This window comes from Amblyomma americanum, chromosome 1, assembly GCF_052857255.1.
Source record: "Amblyomma americanum isolate KBUSLIRL-KWMA chromosome 1, ASM5285725v1, whole genome shotgun sequence".
Classification (NCBI taxonomy): domain Eukaryota; kingdom Metazoa; phylum Arthropoda; class Arachnida; order Ixodida; family Ixodidae; genus Amblyomma; species Amblyomma americanum.
Genome location: NC_135497.1, coordinates 150,193,029 through 150,219,055, shown reverse-complemented (window position 1 = coordinate 150,219,055; position 26,027 = coordinate 150,193,029). Strand labels below are relative to the sequence as shown.

Genomic DNA, 26,027 nt, shown 5'->3' with positions numbered 1-26,027 from the left:
CAGGTACGCTCCCTCTTCATTGCTAAATACCTTCCACAGACAGCTGCTCAGGCTGAGACTCGTCGCAGTGCGTTTCTGAAGGACGGTATTTGCTTATGTCAGCTTTGTCCCCCTTTCCCTTATAAATCATGTTCATTCTACTTGATCGCCATTCATTGGGGGCTTTGCCATCCACTACCATTTTTTTTCACTACCTCTATTAATGTTTGCTTGGATTTTGGTCAAAGCTTCTTTATTAATATAATCGGAATACCATCTGGTCCTGTCGACGTGTCACTAGCAACCTTCTTCTCTTGGCATAACGCGAGCGCATGGTTGGGCTCTCTGGAGGGCCACCGCGTCCGACACGGCCGCGCATCGAATTGAAGTGGCAGATGAGGCGAAGCGCCACGCGCAGGTCCAACTTCTCCTGCGCCACTCGGCTGAGTGGCCGTGCCGGACGCAGTGGCCCTCCAGAGAGTGCAGCCAAGGGTGTGACATTCCCGTAGAGCCAATGGGGACGATTTTGAAATGCGACGGTGGCGGTGCCTGGGAGTTGGCGGTAAAAACATAAATTGCTCAAAACTTTGCTCGCTATGCTTGCGCCGGTCGCTGTCGTCTGCTGCCACTGCGCTGCAGCGTTGCCCGCGGCGGCACTGGCGGCGCAGACGCGTTGTGTCATTGACTCCAGCCGCGTTTGCTGCCAGATACCAGGATCGCTGCAATCGTTCCGACCGTGGCGACACTTATGGCGCGGACGCGCAACTTGCAACATGCCACAGCACTGGTGCAGCCACGCACTCGCGTGTTCAGGGTGGACGACCCTGTATGTATGGGACCGCTGCTCGCTTCGACCGACGAATGCCTCGGGGACTGCGGAACCACCGTGCCTGATCACGTTGTAAAGAATTCACATTACTAACTTGCCTATACTCTGCGCAAATCAAGGATGAAAGCTCGGAACTTATGAGCGCACATATGCCCACTCGAACAACCCATAAATTACGCGAAATGAAAGCGTATTTTCATACGGTCAATTACGACAAGATTTTCCTCAGAAAGCTTCGAAAAGACTCATTTTTCTGGAGCGCCTTCGAAGGCACAGGCACTACACAAGTACGAGTACACAAACCACACAAGCGTCCTTCCACAACGAATGTGCCACACCACACGTCCAGAGCATCCAGAGGCCGACCAAACAAGCAAGCGATGCAAAACGCCCGCGCCCGCACGACCGCGATCCACAAATCACAAATGACGCCAAGCCAATCTATAATCCACGGGTGAAAATAACGCTTTCGTTATTACGACCAGGTGGGAATAACGATTTGGCTTGGCTTTCCGTTATTTTCACCTGGTCGAAATAACGCCGGCCGCTTCTTACTGTGCAAACTTTCCTTAAAGCGCTTTAGAGCCTATTCCAGGATTGGCTAGCCCCATATATTTACAATATCCCCGACTCTGTTCTCCTGTAGTATTTGGCCTAGCTATAAACTCCCACAGATTAGGTTCACAAATTCTGTGACCGTAACGTTACGTTACGTGATTATGACGTTACAGGCGTGACGTCACATTTTTTTTACCATTCAGCGTCTCCAGCCTACCTACCCGCAAACGCTTGCAACTTGTCTGAGAACACGCGGAGACGCGTTGTGGCGGGATTTGGCTGTGTTGATTGAACAGTTGAACAACTGGCAGGGGGGATTTGGTAAGTTACATGCGATTGTTCTCGCACAGTTTTTGAACCGTTGATGACATTTTGGAGGTGGGCTAGTTCGTGCAAGATGATGTTAAGAAAACAGCGCGGAGACAGGAAGTAGCTCTTATGTCTTGCTGTCCCCTCACTGCATTCTTAACCACATGGATTGACGGCGCACGTAGGTCAAAATTCTAAACTTGATTACAACTTGTAGGTTCATTCCAGCGATGGCTGATTCATACTACGTAGAAAACCCAATGACGGGCAAAGATGAATGGAAGACTCAAGCAGTTGAATACGATCATCACCAAGATGTCGCGAGGTATATTCCACCGACGTTCGTGTTGTCTTTTGTGGCGTGTTGCTGATGCTGTTTCTGTTGTTGTAGGAGCGCCTTCGGCGATATGTTACACGACGGAGAAAGGGTAATGGGCATTTTTTCGTTCACTACTGCTTTCTCAACGCACAGTTTCCAGGTTACTGCAGGTTGTAATCATTTACTTCTGCCCCCCAGAATCGCAAGTACCACATCGCGTTGTGCGAGGCCATTGACGCCGTCCGAGCACGGGGCGAAAAAGTTGTAGTTTTGGATCTTGGAACTGGCTCTGGTATTTTGGCCATGATGGCAGCAAAACGAGGAGCAGACGTCGTGTATGCTTGCGAGGTATGCTGGCGCAGTTGTGCGGTTCTGTCGTTTGGCGTTTCTGCCTCTTGGTGAAGCCTGTATCTGTTTACCGGCAGCCAGGAGAATTTCTAGGCTGGAATTCTCCCTGCACTCGCCTCTCATTGATTAGTTAGGGCGTCGTGTCTCTCAGTCATTTTTTTCTCTGTTATTGTTTTTCCATGAGTACGCATACGGTATGCACTTTTTCGGTAAATAAGTGCAGCTTATCGTATGTGTACTTGCGGAAAAAAAAAAAGTTTCTAATGTTTTCTCTGTCTCTCACACACTCATTATTTACTAGGCTATTAATTTCTTCGTGCCAGCGGTACAGCTTCTGGAAAATAAAGCCCAGTGCTGTGGCGTTCTGGCATATAATGGCACATACCCACACTGAGGGAGGTGGAGACTGGGTTGGCCTAAAATCAGGAGACAGAGGAACGCTAATCATCAGGACATGACTTTTACAATATTCATGAACAGCAGTTTCTTCGTTGTTTCCATAGTATTCAATACCAACTCTAGATGTTAAAGCCATACATGCAAGCTGTCACTTCATTTCCATTGTTGTTGATAACTTGCCAAGGCATTTAATTCTATTTCCTTCTGCTCACTAAATGGCAAAAATGAGTGCATGTCATGTGGTTTAGGAATCACAAAAGGTGGCTGTGTTAGCTGAACCAGCCTAGTTTTCACGCTTCCCCTCCAGAGTTAGAAAAGATAGGTGCAAGCATTAATTTTTTTGAACTATTTGAATTTGTATGAAAACTGTTGATGCTGACTGCAGTTCCACCTGTTTCTGTTTCCATTTTTGAACGCTTGCATTGGTAAATGACTATACAGCACCTTTAAAAAAACTGCTTGGAAGAGAGTGTTAGTGTACTCTTTTTTCGTGGACTGGCAGTGTCCTCTTGTTACCTCTTGTGCCATTTGATATGACATTCACATCAACTGAAGATCCTTTGAGAAAAGAATTACATGTTTGCTGTTCATCTTTTCTTTTGCAATTACACAAGGCATTTGAACCTGTTGCACAATGTGCAGAGCAAGTTATAAGAGATAACCACCTTGGAGACAGGATACATGTTATTCGAAAGAAGTCTACAAGTATTCAAGTTGGACCAGGTAAGAGCAGAATTGGCTTTTTATTATTAACAAATTGCATGATTTATTTTGAGAGCTTAGTGCGATTTATTTGCAAGTTTCTCTTACTGTGTTGCCGTCACACGGCCTCCTCCAGTATTGCTTGAAAGATTATGGTACCGTCTCATAGTGTCAGACTTGGTTGAGCGTCTCCTGCTGCAGCTTTTGTTTGTCAATAAAATCGTGTAGTGCATTTGACGTAATATCTGTGTTTTTTAGCACATAGCCATGGCCAGAGTAATAAAATATCCATATGACATATGGGAAGCGCACAATACGTGCAGAAAACATAAAAGAAACCGCATTTTCTGTCTACCACAGCGCTTGTACTATCTGGTCAAAGGTGAGGTAAATCTGCTTACATTTCTTCTAGATTCTAAATTCAAGAAAAAATGGATAATCAAGGCTCAAATTGTAAAGCCTGTAACCAAGGCTGTGACGTTTTGTAGTGTGTATCTCGGCCCTAGTAATTTTTTTTAGAACACCACCAGTGAGCAGCGGGTGAGCAAGATGTTGATTGATGCAAGTGGCAATGAAGCCCTGACAGAAACCGTTGTCAGCAGCGACCACTTGACCGTACAGGTGCTTTTTGAGAAAAGAAAGAAAAAAACATCTGTTTCTTGCCTGATTCAGTGTGTGCAATGCTTACAATCAGTAGTTGCCAGTTCGCACCAAGTTAGATCAGAGCTTTTACGGAGGTGTGGAGCTGCTGGTACTGGCAGCAACTATCGTTTGTGGCCCCAGAGTACTAGTAAAAGGTTTCTTACAAGCTGCAACTTCTAATGTTTTGAAGCAATCGCTGCTAAAAAATGTTTCTGTCGGGGTTTGTTCACGATTTGTGTCGGTAAACGTCGATTCTAACTGGTGGTGCTCCAAAAGAAGTCATTGGTGCCAAAATGCGCACTGCAGTCTGTTTTTGCTGCTTTATACCTGTGCTTTGTTATCTCCAGACCGCTATTCTTTGTGTTGTGCTTGTTTAGGTAGCCACATGCAACGGCATGTGTATAGAAGTAAGGTGGAAAGCTGGGCCAGCGGCTGTGAGCTTGGTGCTTGTACATACTGCGTGCATGAATATGTTCTTTGCTACATCTTGAAATGCTGCAGTCCATGGCTGCTGAAGAAGCAGAAACACTGAAAATTTTCTTCTCTCTGGGGATCTAACGACAAAAACAAAACAAGGAGACAATGTGCAGACATTTTAAGTCTGATGGTGAAACTAAAAGTTAGTTCTATCAGTGGTAATTCTTCTACAATCTTGCCCTGCCTGTTCTTTAATTTTTTCTCCCGGTTTTTGTTCGACAAACCACCATATCAAACTTGTGCATGCTTGTAATGTCGAGGGGTGTGGCCTAGCTAGAGTGAGTTTGGCCTCTGTGTCTTTTTCACTCAAGTGCTGTGTGTTCGCCTGTGGTTTTTCTTCTCATGATCAGAGCTGCCTCGGTGCGTGTTGCACCTGCTACACTGCGCTGTCAGAAGCCAAACGTTTTGACTATCACACCGCCTCTCCTTTGTTGGGTGGTTTCGGTCACAGCCATGATGTTCGTAGTGTGTGCTTATGCCACGATAGATGATATTGTGCTTGTTTTCGCGCTATAACACACACCATGGGCTGCATTGAGAGCTTCTTCACCTTTTACCTTGAGCTTGGCGCATGATAGCCTTAGCTACTTATGCACCAATAAACCCAACACAACACAACTTCATCTTTAGCGAGGCAGCATACTCTTGTTTCAATTGCATGGAGTTGCATGGAAATTGCATGGACATTTTAATGCGGCATCAGACAGTGCAATACAGCACAGTACTGAGCTAGAAAGAGCGGCTACGTGATCACCAGTCAGGCAGCCATATTAATTTCTTTAGTGGCACTCACTAAAGCCTGTGAAACTTGCAAATAGCAGTCGTTGTCATGGCACAGTGTTTGGCATGTATTAAAACTGCTACTGCAATGCCTGGTGACAAGCAATTCCATTTGTCAAATTCTTTTTCTGCTTAGTTTTGAGCTTCGAACTTCCTTACAAAGTAACAGCTATAGTCAGATACAACTTAAGTCTGTAGTGAAGCTCCGCCAACGTTCAGGACCGCTGCACAGAATTCCTTCAAGACAAAAAAGCAGTCTGTTGTTGAAACTTTTCTTGTTAACTAAACAAGAAGGTAATCGCAAGAAAAAAATTATAAGCTCCAGAATTCTGATACCTGGCTTGTGTTTAATAAAGTCAAATATTAAAAAGCTGATTTCGTTTTTCTGCTTTAATTGATCGACGGAGCCTCAGGACGCCTCGGGCCGTCGCCCATTTTCAGCAACTGCTGTTTTTTTAGTTGTATCTTACTATAATAGCTCAAGCTCTTGTTCTGTAGTAAATAGTCAAAAATGAGACTCATGCATGTCATATAGCTTATGTTGACTTAAACGCTTTATCTCAGCTTTTTCTTTCTGGAGCCTTAGGGATTGCGCACATTCTTGTTACTGGGCAAAAAAAACAAAAATAAATAACCTTTGAAAGTTGGTACGTGTTTCATGGTGTTTCTTGTTCCCTTTTATGTCCATTTCTTCTTTTCTACAAGTTTTTACTTCTATGCCCCATATTTTGCCTCGCGGCTATTAAGGCAGACCAGCTAGGCTAGCAGCAGCAGCTAGCCTGCAGCTAGGCTCACTAGATATAGCTGCGACATTCAGCATTGCCAGATTAAGTTTGCAAGTATAGTTCATCCTGGCCTGTAGATTTTCAGTACTTTCTGCTAAGTTGCAGCTCTGGCTATTTCCTTAGTTGCTTCACAGCTACTGTGGATGGATGGCCAAGGGTTGTTAATGAAATTCGCACGGGACATAATGGCATGCACCATGCACAGTCGTGTTTGGTGAGCGAGTACGTTCTGGTTTTGCACAGTGTGTCTTTCTAGCATAACTGCGCTTTGACCAGTCTACCTTAATCCTCCATCGCTGTTCAGTGGGATCGGGCAGCTTTCCAGGCTTGGCTTTGCTTCTTCAAGACTCAGTTGCAGAGTCCAGGTGGTGTCTTCTTTATAATGTTCCATGCCTATTAAAGCTGAGTGCCTGGCCAAAAGGCTTGTAGTCACTTTTTTCTTGAAGTAATGGCTTTTTGGTGACATCAAGATTTGAACCCAGTACCCTCTATACTTGAAGGGGCGGTTCTCACTAGACTGTTGCTGCACTGACTGCTTGTGACTTCAAAATGTTAAAGGGACACGGAGGACAACACCATTCAATTATTGTCCTCTGCAAAAATTGATCCTGTGGCTCTCTCTGGATATATTGGTGCTTGGCGGGCACCAAAAAACCTTTATTGTTAAGAAAAATCCTCCCACCACTCAATCCGAACTCGTGACATCTACACTGAAAAGGACTCAGTTCATTATGTAGTGAAAACGGTACAGCTTAACCTTTGGGATTCGCACTGTGGGGTCTTTAATCGGGGAGATAAATACATTTCCCTTATTTAACCGCGGCTGACACAGTTCAAAACCGCCAGACCCCACCCCGTGATCGCGTACGCTACCGAGCTCATGCTGACCACGGCGGGCCTTGCTATGAGGGAACAAAGGAACGACACTCTGGCTGACACAAACAGGCATTTGTTGCTACAGCAACAATTATGCCAGCTAGCAACAAAATACGCTAATGAATCGCTAATGAACCAGCAAGGTTACGAGCGAATGTTCGCCCGTGTTATGGCAAGGGATACTCCGACTCCGGACGGGACAAGATAGGGGAGCGAGTCTCCCTGCCACTTCCTCACCCCGCTAGTGAAGAGTGGAGCCACGAGCGGCATGTCCGTTTACGCTGACGATCCCAGCCGAAGAGGGTGATGCTGTAAGCTATGTCCCGCGCGCGCCTGCAAGCAGTCTCTGTGGTGCCCTCCCTTGTTAGTTACGGTAACTAACCAGGGAATGCGCCCCTCCCTTGAGGTGATGCTGTTGCTGCATGGGTGCATCGCGGGAAAGCCTACAAAGGGGACAGCAGGGCAGGTCCCTACAGCACCTAAAAAACTCCATTTCGACACATGTAGTTTACTTGCGGAATCAGCTATAGTGGAAACACCTTTTTTCCTTTTTTTTTTTCAGTCTTTTTCCGGCTTGTGAAAATTTCATATTCAATGAAAGCAACATTTTTTTGTTAAAATGCAGTTTTCTTTTGATGCAAACCAACTTTAACCCTTTATAAGGCAACCATATTTCCAATGCGAATTTTGGAATTTTTCTAATGCCGTGTGGAATTGCTAAGAATAACTTTACTGCAAAAATGAATTTCATATGTTTCATGTTTACTCGCGGAAGTTGCAAACTTTTTTTATTTAAATTAAGGCTTAAAGGGGGTGCGCAAATTACGTGGAAATTTTGCAAACGTGTCCTAAAAAGCTCTGCTAACTCAGCATATACCACATGTTGCCACCTGTACATTGAATCCCTCCTCGCACCCCTCACTGGCCAGGAGAAAGCTGACTCGAAATATAGAGCTCGTACTGCGCATATCCCCTCCCACCCCTACCCCATAATATGTAGTTCCCCGCGGGATGGCATGACGGTGCATGCATAGCTGAAAGCAATAAACATGCAATGATACAATCGCAAAGCTAGCACTCGGGGGCGAATGGAGATAAAAGGCAAAAAACGCGCTCTTGCATGTGGCCCGGCTGACTGGCGGCAAATCGAACGGCAAATGGTTCGGTAGTGGTGGATTCTGGCGCGCTCTGGCGGTTACTGGAAGTTTGCTCTTGCAGCCGTTCGTCCAGGAAAGTGACTGCCAGTGCAAGTGAGCTGGGTAAATGGCATGCACTTCATACCCTCTCCACTCACACCTACTGTAGTTGCACTCTGTGATGCGGCCACGCTGATCTTCTCATGCCTGCCTTGCTTGTACCCGCATGTGCGCTGGTGGTTTGGCACAGCAGGGAGCATAAAATGTGCGAGTAAAAGTTTTTTTTTGAACAAGGTAATAAATTAGCGGTGCGCAAATTATGCGAGTAAATGTGGGAAGTTAGCAGGACCAAAAAATGTGGGTCGTATCTGGCCCACTAATACTCTGGCTGTTTTTGAAGTGTGGGATATAAGTAACCCGTCACCGTTTTCAGAGGAACACTAAGTATTTATTTTCAACTAAGACTGCTTTGGCACTTTTTGAATTTATCATCACATGGGAACTCGCATGCATTACGTTTCCTTGTGAAAAGCAGAATAACGCTCGATGCGCAGAGGAACATTGCAGGTTTGGCACTCATAACTCGATGCACAGAGGAACACTGCAGGTTTGGCACTCATAATAATTTGTGTTGTGCTTCTTCCTCATGGAGCACCAGCAGCATCATTGCCTTGAGGACATACCTCACTGTGGGTGGGACGCCCACCCCACTTTCTGTCTGTCCATTTCCTTTCTTTTTGTTTAGAACACACCAATATCTTTGCTTTTCCTGAAGGTTTTGCTGGTCATGAGGTGATGTTCCAAAAGCAGGCAAAAAAACGCATAAGTATATTCTTTGTGGCTTGCCGACCGGTACTGGTAAAATGCAATGGCGGCAGTGGCATTTAGCCTGAAATGAAATAGCCGAATCCAACCCGTCTTCAAACTGATCGAACTGGTAGCACCGCAGATCAAAATGGTCCACACCACCAATCCATCAATTGCAGTCGGATGCTGGTTTTGGGTGTGCTGCTCCTACCGCAGACCCACTAGTGAGCTTTCTAAACACTTCTGTGGTTCCCTTTGGGTCGTAGAAGTTAGAAAGGATATGGACATTTTTGTTGACCCACCTCTGAAGGTTGTTGCAACCCCATTGGAGCACCAAACATACTAACCTTTTTGAAGGTGTGTCGCGCTTTACTTCATCAGGATGATTCTTGTGGTTTGTGTGAACTGTTGTTGCTGCTAGAATATTGTGTTCTGCAAGCTTTCCCATGAGCCTTATAGTAGTGGAAAGATTCAAGCACACCTGAGTTCCTGGTGAAGATGTTTTCCAAAAGGCTAAGAACAGTGCCAAGTGCTTGCCAAGAGTGACATCAGGTAGCTTTGCCCTTGTAGGCTTCGAAGTTGAACCAGGTAGCCCGTTTGAGTCTGCTCGGCGCCGTATACTGTCACCTGTCTTGATAGGCTTGAGTGGCATGCATACTGCTTGGGCAATCAGCCGCTCTTGAAAAAAACCATGCTCACATGAATTGATAGATGTGCCAATCAGGTATACTCAGTGTAAAAATGCTGGTTCAGAGCATCACTCAGTAGCCTCACTCTCCAAAACCTTTCGTAACAGTCTTCACCACGTTTATTCTGTATGGCAATAGTGTAGAGCGTTGGAGGTAGCTTAGAACCTTTTATGTATCATCATCTTGGATATTTCCCGATTGTGAAAAATGCTGACACTGCTCTTATACGAATAAAATTGTGCTGTGGGTTGACGCTTATTAGGAGCAGCATGCCAGGGAATGCCTCGAGTTCGCTTCTTTCTGTATTTTGCTATTCACACCTGTTCTTCTGCTGCGCATAACTGTTTGTTTCTAAAACGAGATCAATGATGTCAGTGTTGAAATAGTAGGAGTAGGATGGCTCCGGTCTTTGGTGCTACCACTATGCTGGTTGGTGTTCTAACCAATATTGAGTGGCCATCTTGAACTTCATCTTCATTCACAGCATCTGTGTTTTTTGTGGTGGTACATTGCTTCCTGCTTTGGCGTCTCTTTTGGCATGACTTCCTTTATTTTCTTCACGCACATGGAAGGTACTCGCATATCTTTCTCATCTTCATCAGTCAGTACCAAACGAGGCTCCTCCTCTCTTGGCATAGTGTGATACGCAGGCTGAAGTAAAGTTTCTGCAGTGAGCTGGCTTGGCCCTAGAATTTAATGGTTAATTATTTAGTCAGCGCTAGAAGAAACTCAAATGACAACACACATGCAATGCTGAACGACGCTTGGCCGATTTGGTTGGACATAGTAAATGCAAACAGAGTGAGAACAGGCGCAAAAGACTGAAGGACACGCATACAGTGGTACACATAAAATCACAATTTATGTTAGGAACGTGCAACGTGAAAATGTGCGGCAAGGCAGTCGGTGTTTTTGTTGGCCTACGTATCGCGACACTCACGAATAATAAATTCAATGCACTACTCAAGATACCTTACTTATCTTTTAAATCTAAGTCTCGGAGGCCTCGTGCCCAAGAGGTATAAAAGGGGAGGCTTTCAAGGCACTTGTACAGCAATAAAGGTATCTTAGCAAACTGGTACAAAAAACTGCGTGAAATTTGACGAGGCCTTTTTGTCTTCAGTGTTTTGTTTCTCTTAGTCACACCGACTGATTACTCTCAGAAGTGCAAGAATTGCTTCTCTGCCCCTTCACAATGTGGCAGCATATCACTATGTGGAATAAAGAGTACTCATTGCTTGTTGTAGAGCATTTAAAGGCGAACTGAAAAGTGGGAAATTTTTGACCTTGCAAACCACAAAGGGTTTATTTGTCCTCAGTGTCCCTTAAAAAATTGTGTGGTCAACCACTTCGATCATCATTACAATCATTGTTCAACAGGGAAAGATATGGAGGAAAGAGCGAACGTTCTTGTGACTGAAGTTTTTGACACTGAGCTGATAGGGGAAGGTGCCATTGAAACATTCGTCCATGCACTGAAGGAGCTCTTAGAGGTAGGCTTTTGTTCCCTTTTTCTTTTGTTTTTTCATATTATGTTGTTAACCCTGTGATACCCAGGCTATTGTAATGTTGTTAAACTCTCAGCATATTGTTCCCGCTAATGCTGCATTGCAGAGGTGTAAAAGACTGGTAGATTTTTGAGAAAGAATTTGTCTACTGTGTAGTTAAAATAGCAAGTTCTCGTAGTTTCTGAACATCTAAGCATGGTAAACTCAGCACGGATACTTCAGCGCGAACAAAAAATTAAGAGCAAAATTAAAACTTCTAGTACAGCCTTAAATTAGATATTCAGTTGCCAGTAAGGTCACCTTCTGCAGTGAGTGATCTTGCAGCTTACACTAAACTTTGCTTTGAGAGATGTGAATGCAAATTGTGCTGTGCCGTGAAGGTTTGATACACTATACTCAACAAATGAAACCCGAACAACAAAATGAGGATGTCTTAGCTGGGGGAGCTCAGTACCAGTGCAGGTCTATTTGACTACGAAGGTGCGAAGATTCTCCTTTAGAAGTATTAATTAATTTCCCCTGTATTTGCATTCCTGTAGAGCTAATATGTTTGTGTTTTTATGGTGACGCTTTAGTTTTCTTTGCATCTCATTTGTTGGGCATAGTACTCTTACGGGTGTAGTGGAAACTAGACATTTGTACAGATTGCATTGTATGCGATATGCTGGGCATTGCACGGTTAATATTAAAACTACTGTTGTGTGTAGGTGTAAAAAGGGACCAGTATTGGATGTCTATGAATATTGCATTCGTTCAACTGACTCTTGGTTTGTAATTTAGTGCTTGTGACATGCATGCCTTTTAGACACAATACTGCAAAACAGTCGTTATCTTTTACGGCGGTGGCTGCACTTTCTATTGGCCTTTGAACATTTCAGCATGGTGTACTATTTGCCACATCTGCGATTTAGAGAGGTAATTATTTTGTGGTTAAAGGGGCTGTGAAACACCGCTTGAACGGATGCCGGTTACAGTTCAGATGGATTCTTTATGTCACACAGATGCTGACTCAAAAAGAATTACGGGAATCGATGCATAGGTACGGGAGTTATTCAATGAAGAAATTTCAAAATACAAGCAAACAAAATGCTGCCCTCAACTCGATTTTCGCGCAGCTTCCCATTCCCATTTCACTCTCCCAATGACGACACTTAGTGCGACCAATCAAAACAGCCCATCTGAGCATGTGGCGGAAGTTTACACTCCATGGTTGCCTGTTCTCTGTGACTCGTTCATGCCAAGGCTAGCGGCGCCGTTTGCATGGTTACAACAACCATGTGAACGCTCAGCTGACCCAGCGATGCCTCATCGTCACGTCGACGGCGTAGAAGGGAACACTGATCAGTGACGTTCCCTTACTTATGGATCTGAACTCGAGCGCGAGATACTGCGACGGTGTGACAGCCTGCGCAAGATATCAGACACATTTAGCATAGCGCGTACCGCTACTCTTACTGCCAACTATCGCCCGTCGCTCCTAGCGCGCTGGTTGGTCACAGCGAGCAAGGAGCGCGCGCTGTTGACGGGAACGTGGTGCCATCTGGCGCAGCCGCCCGGTGATCCTCCACAAGCTGACGATGCGCACTGCCTGCTAAATGTGAAATGAACGCATCCTTCCTTGGGACCGAAACGAACGCTTATAGAGTGTAATGGCTCGATCGGATCGATTCCGCAAAGCCGCTCTCAGATACATTGAGAGTAGCCATAAGTGTTGAGTGCTAGGTCGTCAGATGTTTACAGAGAGGCACAAAGTCCGTCGATGCAAAAAGTAGCCAGAGCCTCTAGGGGTGTATTTTTGTTTTACTTGCTTTACAGTGCTTTTATCTAGGGCAAACAAGTTGGTGTTGTTAATGTATTATAAAACACAGAAACTTGACCAAACATATCTCTAGTTATTAACACAATTTGCAGCATATTTACTCTTTGTCCTATCATCAAGCTCCCACTAAGTGATGTCATATCCGCTGCTAAAAACCGCCACTGTATGGTGACACGGTCAGTGCCACGAATTTGTTTTTGCGAGCTAATTAAAATATTAAAAACCGCAGTATACGCGGTACGACCGATGCTAATAGCATCACTATAACTCATTCTATGCAACGAACAGGCAAAACAATGCACTGAAAATGTGTTTCGGGGCCCCTTAAAGTTCATCTACCACTGTTGTAACAAGCACTGTTTTTTCTGGTAGTATTATTTAATTGTTTATATCACTTCTTTATATTGTGAAAGGTTGTAAAGAATTTATTCATGGACATCCTAAGTGGTCTGGTATATTCACCAATAATAGGTTATATCTTTACACACCCATAGCCCACTGAAAATGACTCTTTGAGCTTGATTTTATTTTGGTTAGGTTGGTGCTGTTCCTTGTGGAGCTGTGCAAATGTGCGAAGGAGGGATGATGAACTGCATATTGAAGGAGGTGGTGGCATATATGGAACTGAAATCATGACTGATGACTAATGAAGGTTGTAATAGAACAAGAAATGAGTTTGAGTAACACGTTTTATTGGAGCTAGTTGGTCTTGCATGATCTTCGATGAACCAGCACAGAGAGACAATGGACAAGTTTAAGAAGGATGACGTGGATGGAAGTGCTGAAATGAGGCCTTTAGTGTTCAGGCATATGCGATTCTTGGATGTTGGGCATCGAATGTTCTTTTGGCATACATTCATACTTTTGATTGTGCGATTTGTTATAGTACTTTGGCCAGGTTGGCACTGTTGCCTGTAATGATAAGGCTTGCTTTTATTGCTTATTGCTGTAGCCTTTATGAGTTTTTTGAGCATCTCCTATCCTTGAACATATTTGAGGAAACATTACTAGGTGTCGCGAATTGGTAACGCATCCCCGACTGCTGAAGGGGAACGCTATCTCATGCAGGTTTGAACAAGACAACAGACAAACAACAAGACAACAAAACAAAACGAAGCCGTATTTATAATTTAAAGGAAAAGAGCCAATAAGAAAAGAAGACGCAAAGAAATACTCCCACTCGGCACGCACGCTTACAACACTACAGTTTAAAGGAAAGAGTTCGCCAGATATTGTGCGTTCCAGGTGAAGTGGGGATGCCTTGTAGACAGGGCGGACGCAGGTAGATGAACTGCGACGCGTCACTGTCGTTGCGTCGAAGGAAGCGGCGGAAGAGCGCTTGGTGGTAGTAGGAACGGAGAGGACCACAGGAAAATGCCGGTGTACTCCTGTCAGCCGCCCTAAGAACTTGGCAGCAGCAGAAAGAGTGCAGCCAGGACCCGTCGACATCGTCCCAAAACACCATAGGCTTATGCAGGCTATCCAAGGAAGCCTCTCGGCAGCACGGACCCTTAGTCTATCAGCTGCCACCTCCACGCTTGAAAGGGACACAGGAGGCTTGCGTCGGTGATCCAAGGGAGGTTCCAGGCAGCACGGACCCAACGTCCAACGGCTACCACCTCCATGATTGAATGCCACGACCTCTGCTGCTCTGTCTCCCTTCACACCTTGTCTTTCTGACATGGTAGCTCTCCACTCCTCGTGCTCGCCGCGCTCTTCATCATCGCCTCGCAAACACCATTCACACGTGCACACGAACAACGTTAGGCTGGCACGTGCAGCGCTCCGCTCTCGGCGCACCATTGTCAATGCACCGCACTAAAAAATCTCCCGCCGATTTGGTGTGCACCTCACATTAGGTACATTATGTTAAGTCTGTGTTTATGTCAAACAGGAGAAACCTAATTTTTGCACAGTACATAAGTCTTTTTATGCGAGATCTTTTCAACTTCATGTTAGGCACACGACATCCTTAGCTGCTTGTGCACCACAACTGACCGACCCTCCCTTCATTTTAAGCTCTTTTTGGTGAAACTTTAAGGTTTGTAGGTTTTATTGTTGAGAAGTTTAAGTGTTGAAGTAAGAGAAAATATTCTGCATTTGCTTTGAGCTCCCGCTAGATAGCACAAACCATAATTACCACATTCATTCATAGTGCATTAGTGGATCATGTTGCATACAGCATCTGTGCTGCATGAAATATGCGGCCTCCAATGTAATATGGGAGCCATATCTTGAGAAAAAAAAATTAGTAGAGCAGTGCAGTCTGCAGCATTGGAGAAATGTGAAAGAATTTGCGTTTTAACGTCAGCAACTTTTTTTGCAAGTCATTGTTGTCACGTGACACTTATCATATGACCCTTGGATTAGGTCAGAAACTTTTTTTTTTTGCGAGTCATCGTTGTCTAACATCAATACACATCCCCAACACACTTTACTGTCGTACACACCACAACGCATTCACTTCGTGCCCCTCTAGCACGCTTGAACCAACAACGACCTTGGTGTATGCGTTGTGTGCCCGCCTGGTACACAGATGGCCTGGGTTCGAACTGCAGTGCTGGCAAATTTCTTTTTTAAATGGTCATTTTTGTGCGGCCACACTCTGATGACATGCTCTGCCGACATGCTCTGCAGACATGCTCTTCCGACATGCTCTGCCAACACGCTCTGCTGGCAGGTCCTATGCATGTCACTCATGAGACAAGAAATGCTTTCGCATTAATAAATGCATGGGAAAATATTTATTCCATGCTGGATGGCTGACCTTCATGCTGGGTAGGATTGCTGTGACCCACAACACATTTCGAGACATTAGACCTCGTTCAGTGCTGGTCATGCATACCTAAAGTGGAAAACCATACCCATGTGCTGGAGAAGGCCATTGGCTTGTATGGAAAACACAGAAATGGTGCATGGGTTGTGCAACTTTTGCATTTGTGCATGGAAGTAGCAGCCCAAAGGAGTTCAGAATGGTGGCAAAGAAGGCCATCCCATTTTGCAGCAGCTTTCTAAGAAAATCTTATTTTGTATGGCTGGCATGCTTCAGTGCTTGACACTGCAAACATTTTGTGGAATTTTGTTTGAAAATCATCTTTGGAATTTTAGCAGCTTCAAGTTATTTTCTCACTGAATTTTGTGAGAGTGCCTTCAGTGTGTCATGAAGCTTATACAGGTTCAGCATGAACTAACAGCATTTAGACGTTTGCCAACAATCCTACTTTCAGTTGAGAAAATAAACGATAACTAAATAACTTTAAATATACTTAAAGCTAATGAATTCAAACTTCAAGGGACCAGGAAAAATGTTCAGATTATTCGAAGTTCAAATTAGCGAATGATCCCGAAAAGAACTGATAAGAACCGCTTGCATCACGGTAAATTTATTTGGTGAAAGATTAGGCAATAGTCTCCTGCTTTTGAGATTGGAACAACGCGACTATGTCTATGTTTCACATTTCCATCAAAGCTTTATTGCATCGTGCACACTGTGGGGAGCATCAAAACGGAACAACTTATAAGTGGTAAAGGCCTTTCACGGCATCCTTCACGGTGTGATGCAGTAGCTGCGGAATCCCCTCTCAAATGACGGGGACACTTGTGAGGAGGCTTCAGCACACAGAGAGCGAACAGTAAATGATGGGCGCGCAGTTCTGGCGAACTACATGTACGGAAGTGAGCAAAATGCGCAGTGGTGCTGAGAAGGAAAAAAAAAGCGTAAACAAAAGGCCAGCAACGTGCCAGTCAGCATCCGAAATGGCGCACAGCTGGACTCATTTTGACTTGCTGATCAGCCAACTGATAGCTGCCGTCACCGCAGGCTTGCGCGAAGCTTAGAAAAGCGAAATCGAAACTATGCAGTCAGAATAATCTCACTAATCAGCACCTAATCTAACTAATCAGCGCCACGTCTACCATAGCATGTATGTCAGAGGTGCGCAGGCTACAGTTCAGCATGCAGTGAGTTTAAGTAGGGCTAGTTTGACCATCGTTCACTGTGCCAGTCATACCTGGACACTGCCTTCCTTTGGGATCCCATTTAAATTAATAGGTGCAAGACCCGTAGTGATAAAATTAACAAACATCTGATGCCATAGACTTACATGGGCTTTGGCCAGGCCCGCGCAGGCAGTTTGAATTATCCAGAAATACTAATTAACAGGGGTCAAATGAACGGGCTTTCACTATAAAAGCAATAGAGCCTTGGCCAATATTTATCTGGTTAGCAGCACAGAGATCACCAGTGAGTCTTACAAGCTATAGGGTCACTCAACAAGTTTCAGACAGCTTTCGGAAAGTGCATATGTGAAGGCAATAGCAGTATCTTTGGACATCTTGAGAAAGCAGCTGTACGGTTCTGGTATATTGTAGTGCACTCAGGGCAAATAGCAGCTGACCCAGTGAAGGGTCACGGTGTGTGTGTGTGTGTGTGTGTCATGGCATCAAAAAGAGCTTGCACAAAGAACATATTAATAATAGCAGGGAAACCCTCAGACAGGATCAGCTGTAGTGGAGAAAATAAAGAATAGAACAAGTTGAAATCACAACCAGTGTTATAGAAAGTCACTTGCTCATCAGCAGCTGTGCCAGCGCCTTGGATTTTGTTTTCAGTGAGAAAGCATTATTCCAATGGGTAAATCCCGAGCAAGATCTTGTGATGTTTGTGGATTTGGGCCAAGTGAAAGTAATAAATAAAAATAAATCTAATAAATGTTCGCGACTAGGATTCGAAAATCCATTCACTGCAGAAGCATCTATGTTACCCCATCACTACAAAGTGCCCATCTAGAATACTGTTTAACAACAAACCACAAGCTACCCGGCCATTGCTCTTGTGATTTGAAGAGATGTGCCAAAACCTCGGCGCACTCGACTCATTGTCAAGCACTGCTCGAAGATGAGATCCACTGCCGCCATTTCTCTGCAATATGTGATGTCACTCTTACACAGTTCCAAGAAAAAAACAAACTACATAACAACATGTAATACAAGAATTTCTTGCACTAGAAGAAAAGCGCAGTACTTTTAAAGCTTTTTATACAGAGGGTTCAAAAACAGATGTTTACGTTGGATGCGTAGTGGTACAAGGGAATTGGGTTGAAATGGCTACAGACTTCCACAGTGTGCATCCGCTCTCACTGCCGAATGTTACGCCATCTGTGTGGCCATCGAAAAAACAATAAACAAGAACCTCGCAGAGAGTGTTCTTTACACAGACTCGCTAAGTGTGCTTACACCCCTTTACTCTAGAAATAAATCACTCCGCTGCTTGGCGACCTCATAAACAACATAATAACTGCCGTAACTCAAGGACAAAACAGAAAAATCTGTTGGGTACAAAGTCATGTTGGCATAAAAGGCAATGAAAGAGCAGATTTGTGCTCTGCTCAAGCTTGTGGCAAGCAAATTAGAAATGTAAATATGCCCTATAAACATTGCATGAACTTAGTATATCGTAAAGCAAGGAAAAAATGGCAGTTCACTTGGAACAATGAAATAAATAACAAACTACGCTTAATGAAACCAGTTTTAGGTAAATGGAAGTCGTGTGCACCAGAAACGTTTCAAGGAAGACATTATCTGCCGTCTCCGTATAGGCCACACACGCATTACACACAAATTTCTGCTGGCAAAACAAGACAAACCAGTTTGTTCATGTGGAGCTGAATGTACAGTTAATCACATTTTATTTTCATGCTCGAAACTCGAAGAGCTAAGAAAAAAGTGCTTTTCTCCATTTTATAACCAATGCATCCCTTTCCACCCAGCACTGCTCTTGGGTGATAATGCAATTGTGGACATGTTTTACATTTTTAGATGTTTAACAGAAGCTGGTTTTCTTAAAAAAATGTAAATCATGACCCAGTGCTTCGCCTGATGCACCTCAACCACTTTTTCATTCCTGAGAAAAAGGCTGAGGTTTTTATTTGATTGGTTGGGAGCCTTGAGATCCTTGCCCGGGCAAGGATGGCCGCTGAGGTTACCGACCCCCTTTAAAGCTTTTAATAGTACCAATTTCTAAAATTTTTTTCCTTTGTTATCACGAGGTAGTTATAACTTTTTAAGCACTCTACACGACCGTCGATTTTTCACATTTCTATATAGTTATCCAGAAGATTTCTCCTATTCCTCGAGCTTGGCGCATGATGGCCTTAGTTGCCTATGTGCCATAAAACACAACACAACCCATGAAGTCAGCGTGTAACTTTCTTATCTATGCCAGAACGAAGCGCTTACTTTGATCAATTGCAACTTTTAGAATTCATCTGTGGTGTATCTACTAAGTAACCATTTTGTGTACGGTGCTCTTGATAGCCTAGTGGATACCTAGTGGACTGCAATGGGTCGACATGCAACTAATCTGCGTGGAACACTGGGAGAGTGCAATGTGCGCCGGTCAGTCTACCCTCCATGGTGCGCCAATCCAACCTAGACAGGGAAAAATACTTTGTTGTGGATTCAGTCATTGATGGCCATGAAAGCTTATGTGGGTTTTTGCAATTCATGAACCCTTGCTTAATTAGCTCTGAGTGAACTTGGTAGTCACTTGCAAGTACAGTCGAGCCCGCTTATAACGAACATGAGCGTCACGCGGCGTCCGTTCGTTATATCCCGAAGTTCGTAGTAAGTGGACCACAGCTTTAAAGACTGTTGCTTGTCAAAAAAGCAATTTTTTCTTTGTGAAAAAGTCCGTGATCGATGTCTATTTTTGCAGCGCAGATCCGATGAGGGAGGTTTCCAGTTTATGTAACGCAGAAGCGTGCTCTTCGCCGAGGCCCTTGGCATAGACAAGTTGTCTGAGGCTCTCTATGTAGCCCATTGCTACAGGCGCGCTTATGGGTGCTTGCTCCGAAGTTTCATCCTCATTTGATTCCCCCGCGTCACTCTCGTCCTGCACTTCAGAAACAATTCCCTCGTCTGTGCACAGTTTGGTGGTGTCGGCGTTGTTATCGACAGAAATAAAATCATTCCGACCAATGCCATGACCCCCCATGTCGGAGTCGACGATGCGCTGCCACAAATCGCCGCCGGGCTGGTCATCTTCCAAAGCATCAGACTGGGCATCAGAAACTATGTCGACGAAGCCGGCCTTGTGGAAGCAGGGTTGCACGCTAGTGGCCGTCACCTCCGCTCTAGGCAGTTTCATCTTCTTTACCGCTGAATATAATGGAAATGGACGCAGTGTTCCCGTCCTCCATCCTGAATTACAACCAGGGCCCGAGATTTGAACGAAGCCAACGAAACGTCCGCACCGCAACAAGAGTGACAAAAGCACGCGACAGGGTAGACGTGCAACGTGCACCAGCGGCAGTCGAGCTAAGCTAAAGATACAGACGCACAGTGCCAGCAGAGAGACCAATGAGGGTCGTCCGTGAACGTATGTGCAGCCACCTCTTGGCTTCCACGGAAGGCTTGCTTCACGGAGCGTGACCTCTGTGATCAGCACTGCCGCTGGTGGGGCTGATCGCGGAGGCCACGCACGGATTTGCAAGAGAGAGAGGAGTGGGGAACGGAGTTGCGAGGAGGGGCGGGAGGGCGATCTTGGAAGGCGCGTCGGCGGGGAAAGCTCGCTTGAGAGCTGCACAAAACAAGACGGGCAGTTCGCCTGCGATGAGGCTCGGGAAAATATACCGCGCACCGGGCGCACAAAGGGGTCAGGCCCGTTTCACATGCATGCGATTTTCGCCTGCGACACTGTGAATTCCGTCGGTCTGCGACTGAGGAGGGCCGTCGGTCTAGTCGCAGACGGCTTGCGATCGAGTTCTGTCTGGTTGGTATTCAGTCGCAGCGTCGGTGTGTTCGCTCTGCGACTGACTAATGGGGAGCACTGAGACGGCGTGCGACGTGCGGTCATGTGGGAGCTGTTGCCGCGGTGGAAGCAAAACTGTTTATTCTAATTAAAACATGCAAAATATTGCCTTGCATCTAAAAATACGCTGGTCATAAAATCAACACATTCCGTGTGACGTTTCTGTCGCGTTTTGTATGAAAGCTGATGTAAATATACAGGTTAGTTTTGCATTCTTAGCTTATCGCTCTCTTCCTTTCTCCTTGCAGCCAGCTTGTGTTGTGGTGCCACACGCTGCAACAATGTATGCTCAAGTGGTGCATTCACCATTCTTGAGAAGCCATCACACGCTGAGTTCTGTCTGCATGACCCCTGAGCTCCAAATCAAAGTTCCTCAGTCGGTGCAAACTTGTGCTGGGACATCAGCGGTGCATGATATTCAGCTCAGCCAGCTGCAGGAATCTGATTTTCTTCCAATCACTGAACCACTACCCATATTTCGGTGAGTAATTGCCTTGTGTGGCATGTTTATGCATTGAAAAATTGTTTTTAATTTGTCTCTTTGTCCACGGTGAAGTGTGACCAGATGAAATCAGTGCCTTTCATGGTTTGATTCAGTGCTTTCTGTGGATTGTGGTTGTAATGGGAAGTTGTGTTGGGCCTGGGAGTTGAGATGAAATGGGTGCTTATTTGCAATATGAGTGCCTTTGGATAGTGGCTGGCATGGGAAGTTGTGTCGGGTCTGGCAGGCCTACTGCTTCTGTAGTATTTACGTGCCAGCAGTTGCTTGCTAAGTTTAATGTGTGAATTGAAGCTGGCAGTAAGAACCTCGGAACATTGCTGTACATGGTTAAGTTAATTAATGTTCAATTTGTCAAATACACTAGACTTCCGTTAAAACGAATTCACAAATAAAATGAGCAGTGTAACCATTTGGTTATTTCTAAGGGTGTGCGAATATTCGAAATTTCGAATACGAATTGATTATGTTTGATATTCGATGCGTATTCGTATTCGAGAAATTGATATTCGAGAATTTCCGAATATTTGAAAATTCCCGAATACTCGCCAGCGATCGTATACTGCGCAGACTTTCATAAATCCGACCGTGGCAAAACCACAATATCTGGGCAAATTAGCCAATGATAGAGTTAAAAATTCCAGGAAAACAATACAGAGGTCCTATTCCCTTCCTTCTCCATTATTTATCATGCGGACCGATCGCATTCCGATGTCGCTAGGGTTGACCTGGTGAGAAATTCCGCAAGTGGGTTTTCCCACATATCATACATGCTGCGAACAAGATGGCCGATGGCCCGCTTCGAAGATCGCAGCGCGAAATTGCGCTTCTTTTTATCCTTCCGTAATGCGTTACATATTTAATGCCCATATCCGAAGAATGCGTCCTGTCGTCTTCATAACTCTCCGAGTGCGACCTCCGCCATCCCGTTTTGTAAACTACGCTATGCGGTAAAGCCTACTTGTGGAGTGTCGCGGGAGCCTCCTGAAGGGGCGCGTAGAGTTGTCACAATAGGGCAAGCGATCCTGTAAAAATCTCGCCTATTGCATAGTGCATTGTAACCCGCGCACCTCTTTAGTGGGCGTAACGGCAGGCGTGACAACCATCAGAAGGCCCCTGTCGCTAGGTCAAAAAAATAGCCTGGCCGCGTAGTTTCGGTTTCTGAGCTTCGCCGCTGCCCCGCGGCAACTGCACCTGTTGGGCCGCACATTCGCCGGTACTCCAATCTCAGCTCCGCGTGGCTTTCGGACGCCGACTGGCGTGTCGCAGGTTATTTCTTTTTCCATTTTAGAAACCGTCTCGCTGTTCCGACACCAGTGTGTGTTCCCCGGCCCCTTGCTTACATTTGTGCTTTTCCTCTAGCACTCCAAAACTGGCGGCTCGTCACGGGTTTACAGGTGTTAGTGCAATGGAGCCACCTCATAAGGCCTTACTGCATCTTCTCATTTTCAGCAGGTCTTTTTTTGGGGGGGAAGGAATTTTATAAACAGGCCTTCGGCTGAACCGGGCATTTCTTCCGGTCCCTTAAACTCCAAATGAATGAGGCTTTACTAGTCATCATGTAATTTTTTGTTGCTAGTCTTGTCATTTTATGGATTTTGTTTTGCATGGCCTCATTATAGTTTAGATACTGTTATGCTGTCTAATCAGGTAGTATACATTTCTGTGCACATGATGTTTTTTTGTATGGTACTGAGGCAGTCTAGTTTTGTTTATTTTAGTTTCAAAGACCATACACTATTTTTTAAAAAAATAAGGGCAACAGTATTTGTTTGTTTATCATTTTCTGAAAGTTTTTTTGTACTGAACAGATATTCAATATTCGGTTCGATACTCGAAGCCATTTTTTCTTCATATTCGTATTCGATTCGTATTCGAAAGTTTCATTATTCGCACACCCCTAGTTATTTCCTATAGAACTTGGTGTAAAAAAAATCCGTTTTAGATGAACTGTTTGCCGTGTCCTTTGGCTAAGATAAATTTCGCGGGCCTACGAACCATGGCAACACCGTGCAACAGCACTCACGGGGTATTTGCTTGCGCCACTGTCAAGGAAAGAACAAAAATATAAAATGCTTCTACGTAAGAAAGCCCACCCTCACAAGATGGCTTTCGAGCATCTTCACCCACAACTGCAGGGAAGCTGTATTGCAGGAGCATGCTTTCTTGTCAGTGCGGAAAAAACAGTGCACTATCGTGCCTGCACTGGTGCATAGATCTGACATGGTCAGATCTGGGCATCGTGTGTGCCTCATGTGCTGTGTGTTGCCTCCCACAGACTGAAAAAGTTCCGAAAGCACTGCCGAGCGGCGCTACTGCTCTTTAAGTGCACTTGACGGGGAGTGCCATCTCTGGCAGGAAAATAGAAGCTGGGGATATCCACTGTGCACTTTCTTCTGCCGCCAAATTCCCTCTCTTCCATGCATGTACAGAGCCGTTGTACTACATCTGCGGCACGTTGTGATTTACCGTCTGCAGTGCGGCTTCAAAAAGATCTGCCAGCTTGAAAGCTATTTTGTAAAGCGAACTTGATTAAGGGTGGAAAGCTCGGTAATCACGTCTACTCTGTGGAGCAGACGATTGACAATGATGAAGCACAACTGAGCGAGAAATGCGTTTCACAAGTCGGTGATCAAATCCTTTATGACGTGTCCCTCAAGGTAAATCTGACAAAATACCGTATGTTGTATAAGCAATGAGAAACAAAATGGCGTGCTCGATCGATTTTCTTTATTGTTGAATATGAGGCAAAGCTTCTGTTGTTTTCATATGGCATCCTTGCAGAAGTAATCGTATACTCTCAGGGACAAAAGTTCGTGGCGTGCGCGAAAAAAAAAATTCTCCACATTCATGGTGTATTATCCACTGAAAACCCTTGGAAGGTAAGAGACATGCGTGCTTCATCCGCTGGAAAATCACCCCCTGACTTGTCCGTTAAGCAAATGCGAGGCTAGGTGCATTGCTCAAGTCATTACTTCGGTTCCCATGCCACGCTTGAACTTGAGATGTGTGAGAATATCGGCTTTATAGATTTAAAACTTGCTGCGCAAATGCAGTGTTCAGTGCGAGTAGTGCTGAAACACAGGCGCACGTTGCGGTTCGGCATCCCCTCCTGTGCCCCAGCCAGACTGAAGCGCGTGCTGCTGCCACCGCTGAACGAGCAGCGCGTATTCCCAGTTGGCTACGGCACACCCAAAGGGTAGAAGCGTGGAGCTGTTGTTGCGCAACAAAATTTGAGCTTGGACCTGCTTGTTGACATGGGGCTTAAAAACTCGGGGGCCGCATTTTCAACTGATATGACATTGCACCATGTGTTATCGCTGCGCAGTGATGGTCAGATATCGGTGCCGCGCACTTTGCCTGTGCAGCAGAAGGAACGAGATAGAGAGACTTTGATTAAGATGGAAAGCAAAATCCAGGAGAAAAACACACACAAATAGCAGTCGCTGTGGGATACAGGGAGAAAAAAATTAGCCGATGGTTATGCTTCTCAGTAATGCGATTTTTGAGTGCAGCTGCTGTGGTATCCTAAATTTCGGCGACCGCATACGGAACGCAATGCCGAACGGAGGCATCTCTGGGTTTCGACTTGGGCAGCTCGAACAGCCAGTGCACTACTCTTCTATAGACCATTTTACTGAAGGCAAGCTACGCAGGAGGAAAATACTCTAACCCCGTGCACTGCATGTCAACAGCCATATCTGTTCACGACGGTCCACTGCTGACAGTCTGAAGTGCGCTGTGCAGTCGCGCACTTTATGCACTGCAGAGCAGCCTTTTTCGTCACTCTTTTGCTATTTAAGAGATTTTTATCCCTTTATTAATGCCGTTCTCAGTGTTTCGGTTGTCGGGACAACACTGCTTGATCGTGGACTGCACAAATACAGTCAAACCCACTTACAACAGTATTGAAGTGCCCTGGAAGTACCATTGTTATAGCTGGGTTGTGCCGAAAAAAAGAAAAGATGACAAACTTTAGAGCATTCATTGAGAGGAAAGACCCAGAGGGGTTTGATTGTTCTAAGGCCTGTAAAAGCTCGTTAATTCAAACTTCAGGGGACTGGAAAAATGTTCAAATTATCGAATGATCCTGAAAAACTAACTAGAACCGATTGCATCGCGGTATATTTGTTTGGTGAAAGGCTGGACTATCAATGCTTGCTTTTGAGATGATAACGGCGCGACGATTATTTTCTTTTCACATTTTCATGAATCCTTATTGCATGCATACTGTCGGGAGCGTCGAAGCAGGACTGCTCAAAAGTGGTAAGGGCCTTCCCGACAATGTTCACGGTGCGACGCGCAAGCGCTGGAGCTCCACCGCTACTGCGTCACACCCCTCACAGAGGCAACGTCGCATGTGAGGAGGCTTCACTGCACAAACAGCTAACGGCACGTGACGAGCGCACAGTTTCGGCGCACTGGAAGAATCTGAAAAGGAACCATGCGGACGAATGTGATTGCGCCAATCAGCGCCCGAAACAGCACCCAGCAGGGCTCAGTTAGCTGCTGCTACAGGCTTGCGCGAAGTTCAGAAAAGCGAAAACGAAACTACGCGGTCTGACTGATTTCGAAAATGGGCCGTGCGTCTGTCGTCATGCCTGGCGTTGTATGCGCATCTCAGGTGCATGGATGACTCTGCAGCATAGAATTCAGGTTTGAACATGGTTATTTGGTCGATCGATTGCCGCGCCAGTCATACCTGGAAGTAGCCTCACTTCGGGAGCCCGTTCGAATTAACCAATGCGAGACCCAT

General features: G+C 45.2%; 1 protein-coding gene across 2 annotated transcripts in view; it reads left to right on the top strand.

Annotated features, from left to right (window-relative positions):
* The first annotated feature begins 1,546 nt into the window (after positions 1–1,546).
* LOC144113923 (protein arginine N-methyltransferase 7-like) overlaps positions 1,547–26,027 on the top strand; it is a 93,287-nt gene continuing 68,806 nt past the window's right edge. Inside the window, exons 1-8 of one of the 2 annotated variants that reach the window (XM_077647317.1) lie at positions 1,547–1,687; positions 1,893–2,000; positions 2,067–2,103; positions 2,193–2,342; positions 3,356–3,464; positions 8,173–8,262; positions 11,016–11,128; positions 21,021–21,253. In XM_077647317.1, the coding sequence (XP_077503443.1) occupies positions 1,906–2,000; positions 2,067–2,103; positions 2,193–2,342; positions 3,356–3,464; positions 8,173–8,262; positions 11,016–11,128; positions 21,021–21,253 (827 nt within the window). In that variant the 5' untranslated portion in view covers positions 1,547–1,687; positions 1,893–1,905. The remainder of the gene's footprint in view (positions 1,688–1,892; positions 2,001–2,066; positions 2,104–2,192; positions 2,343–3,355; positions 3,465–8,172; positions 8,263–11,015; positions 11,129–21,020; positions 21,254–26,027) is intronic. The other variant, XM_077647318.1, reaches the window with a different exon arrangement.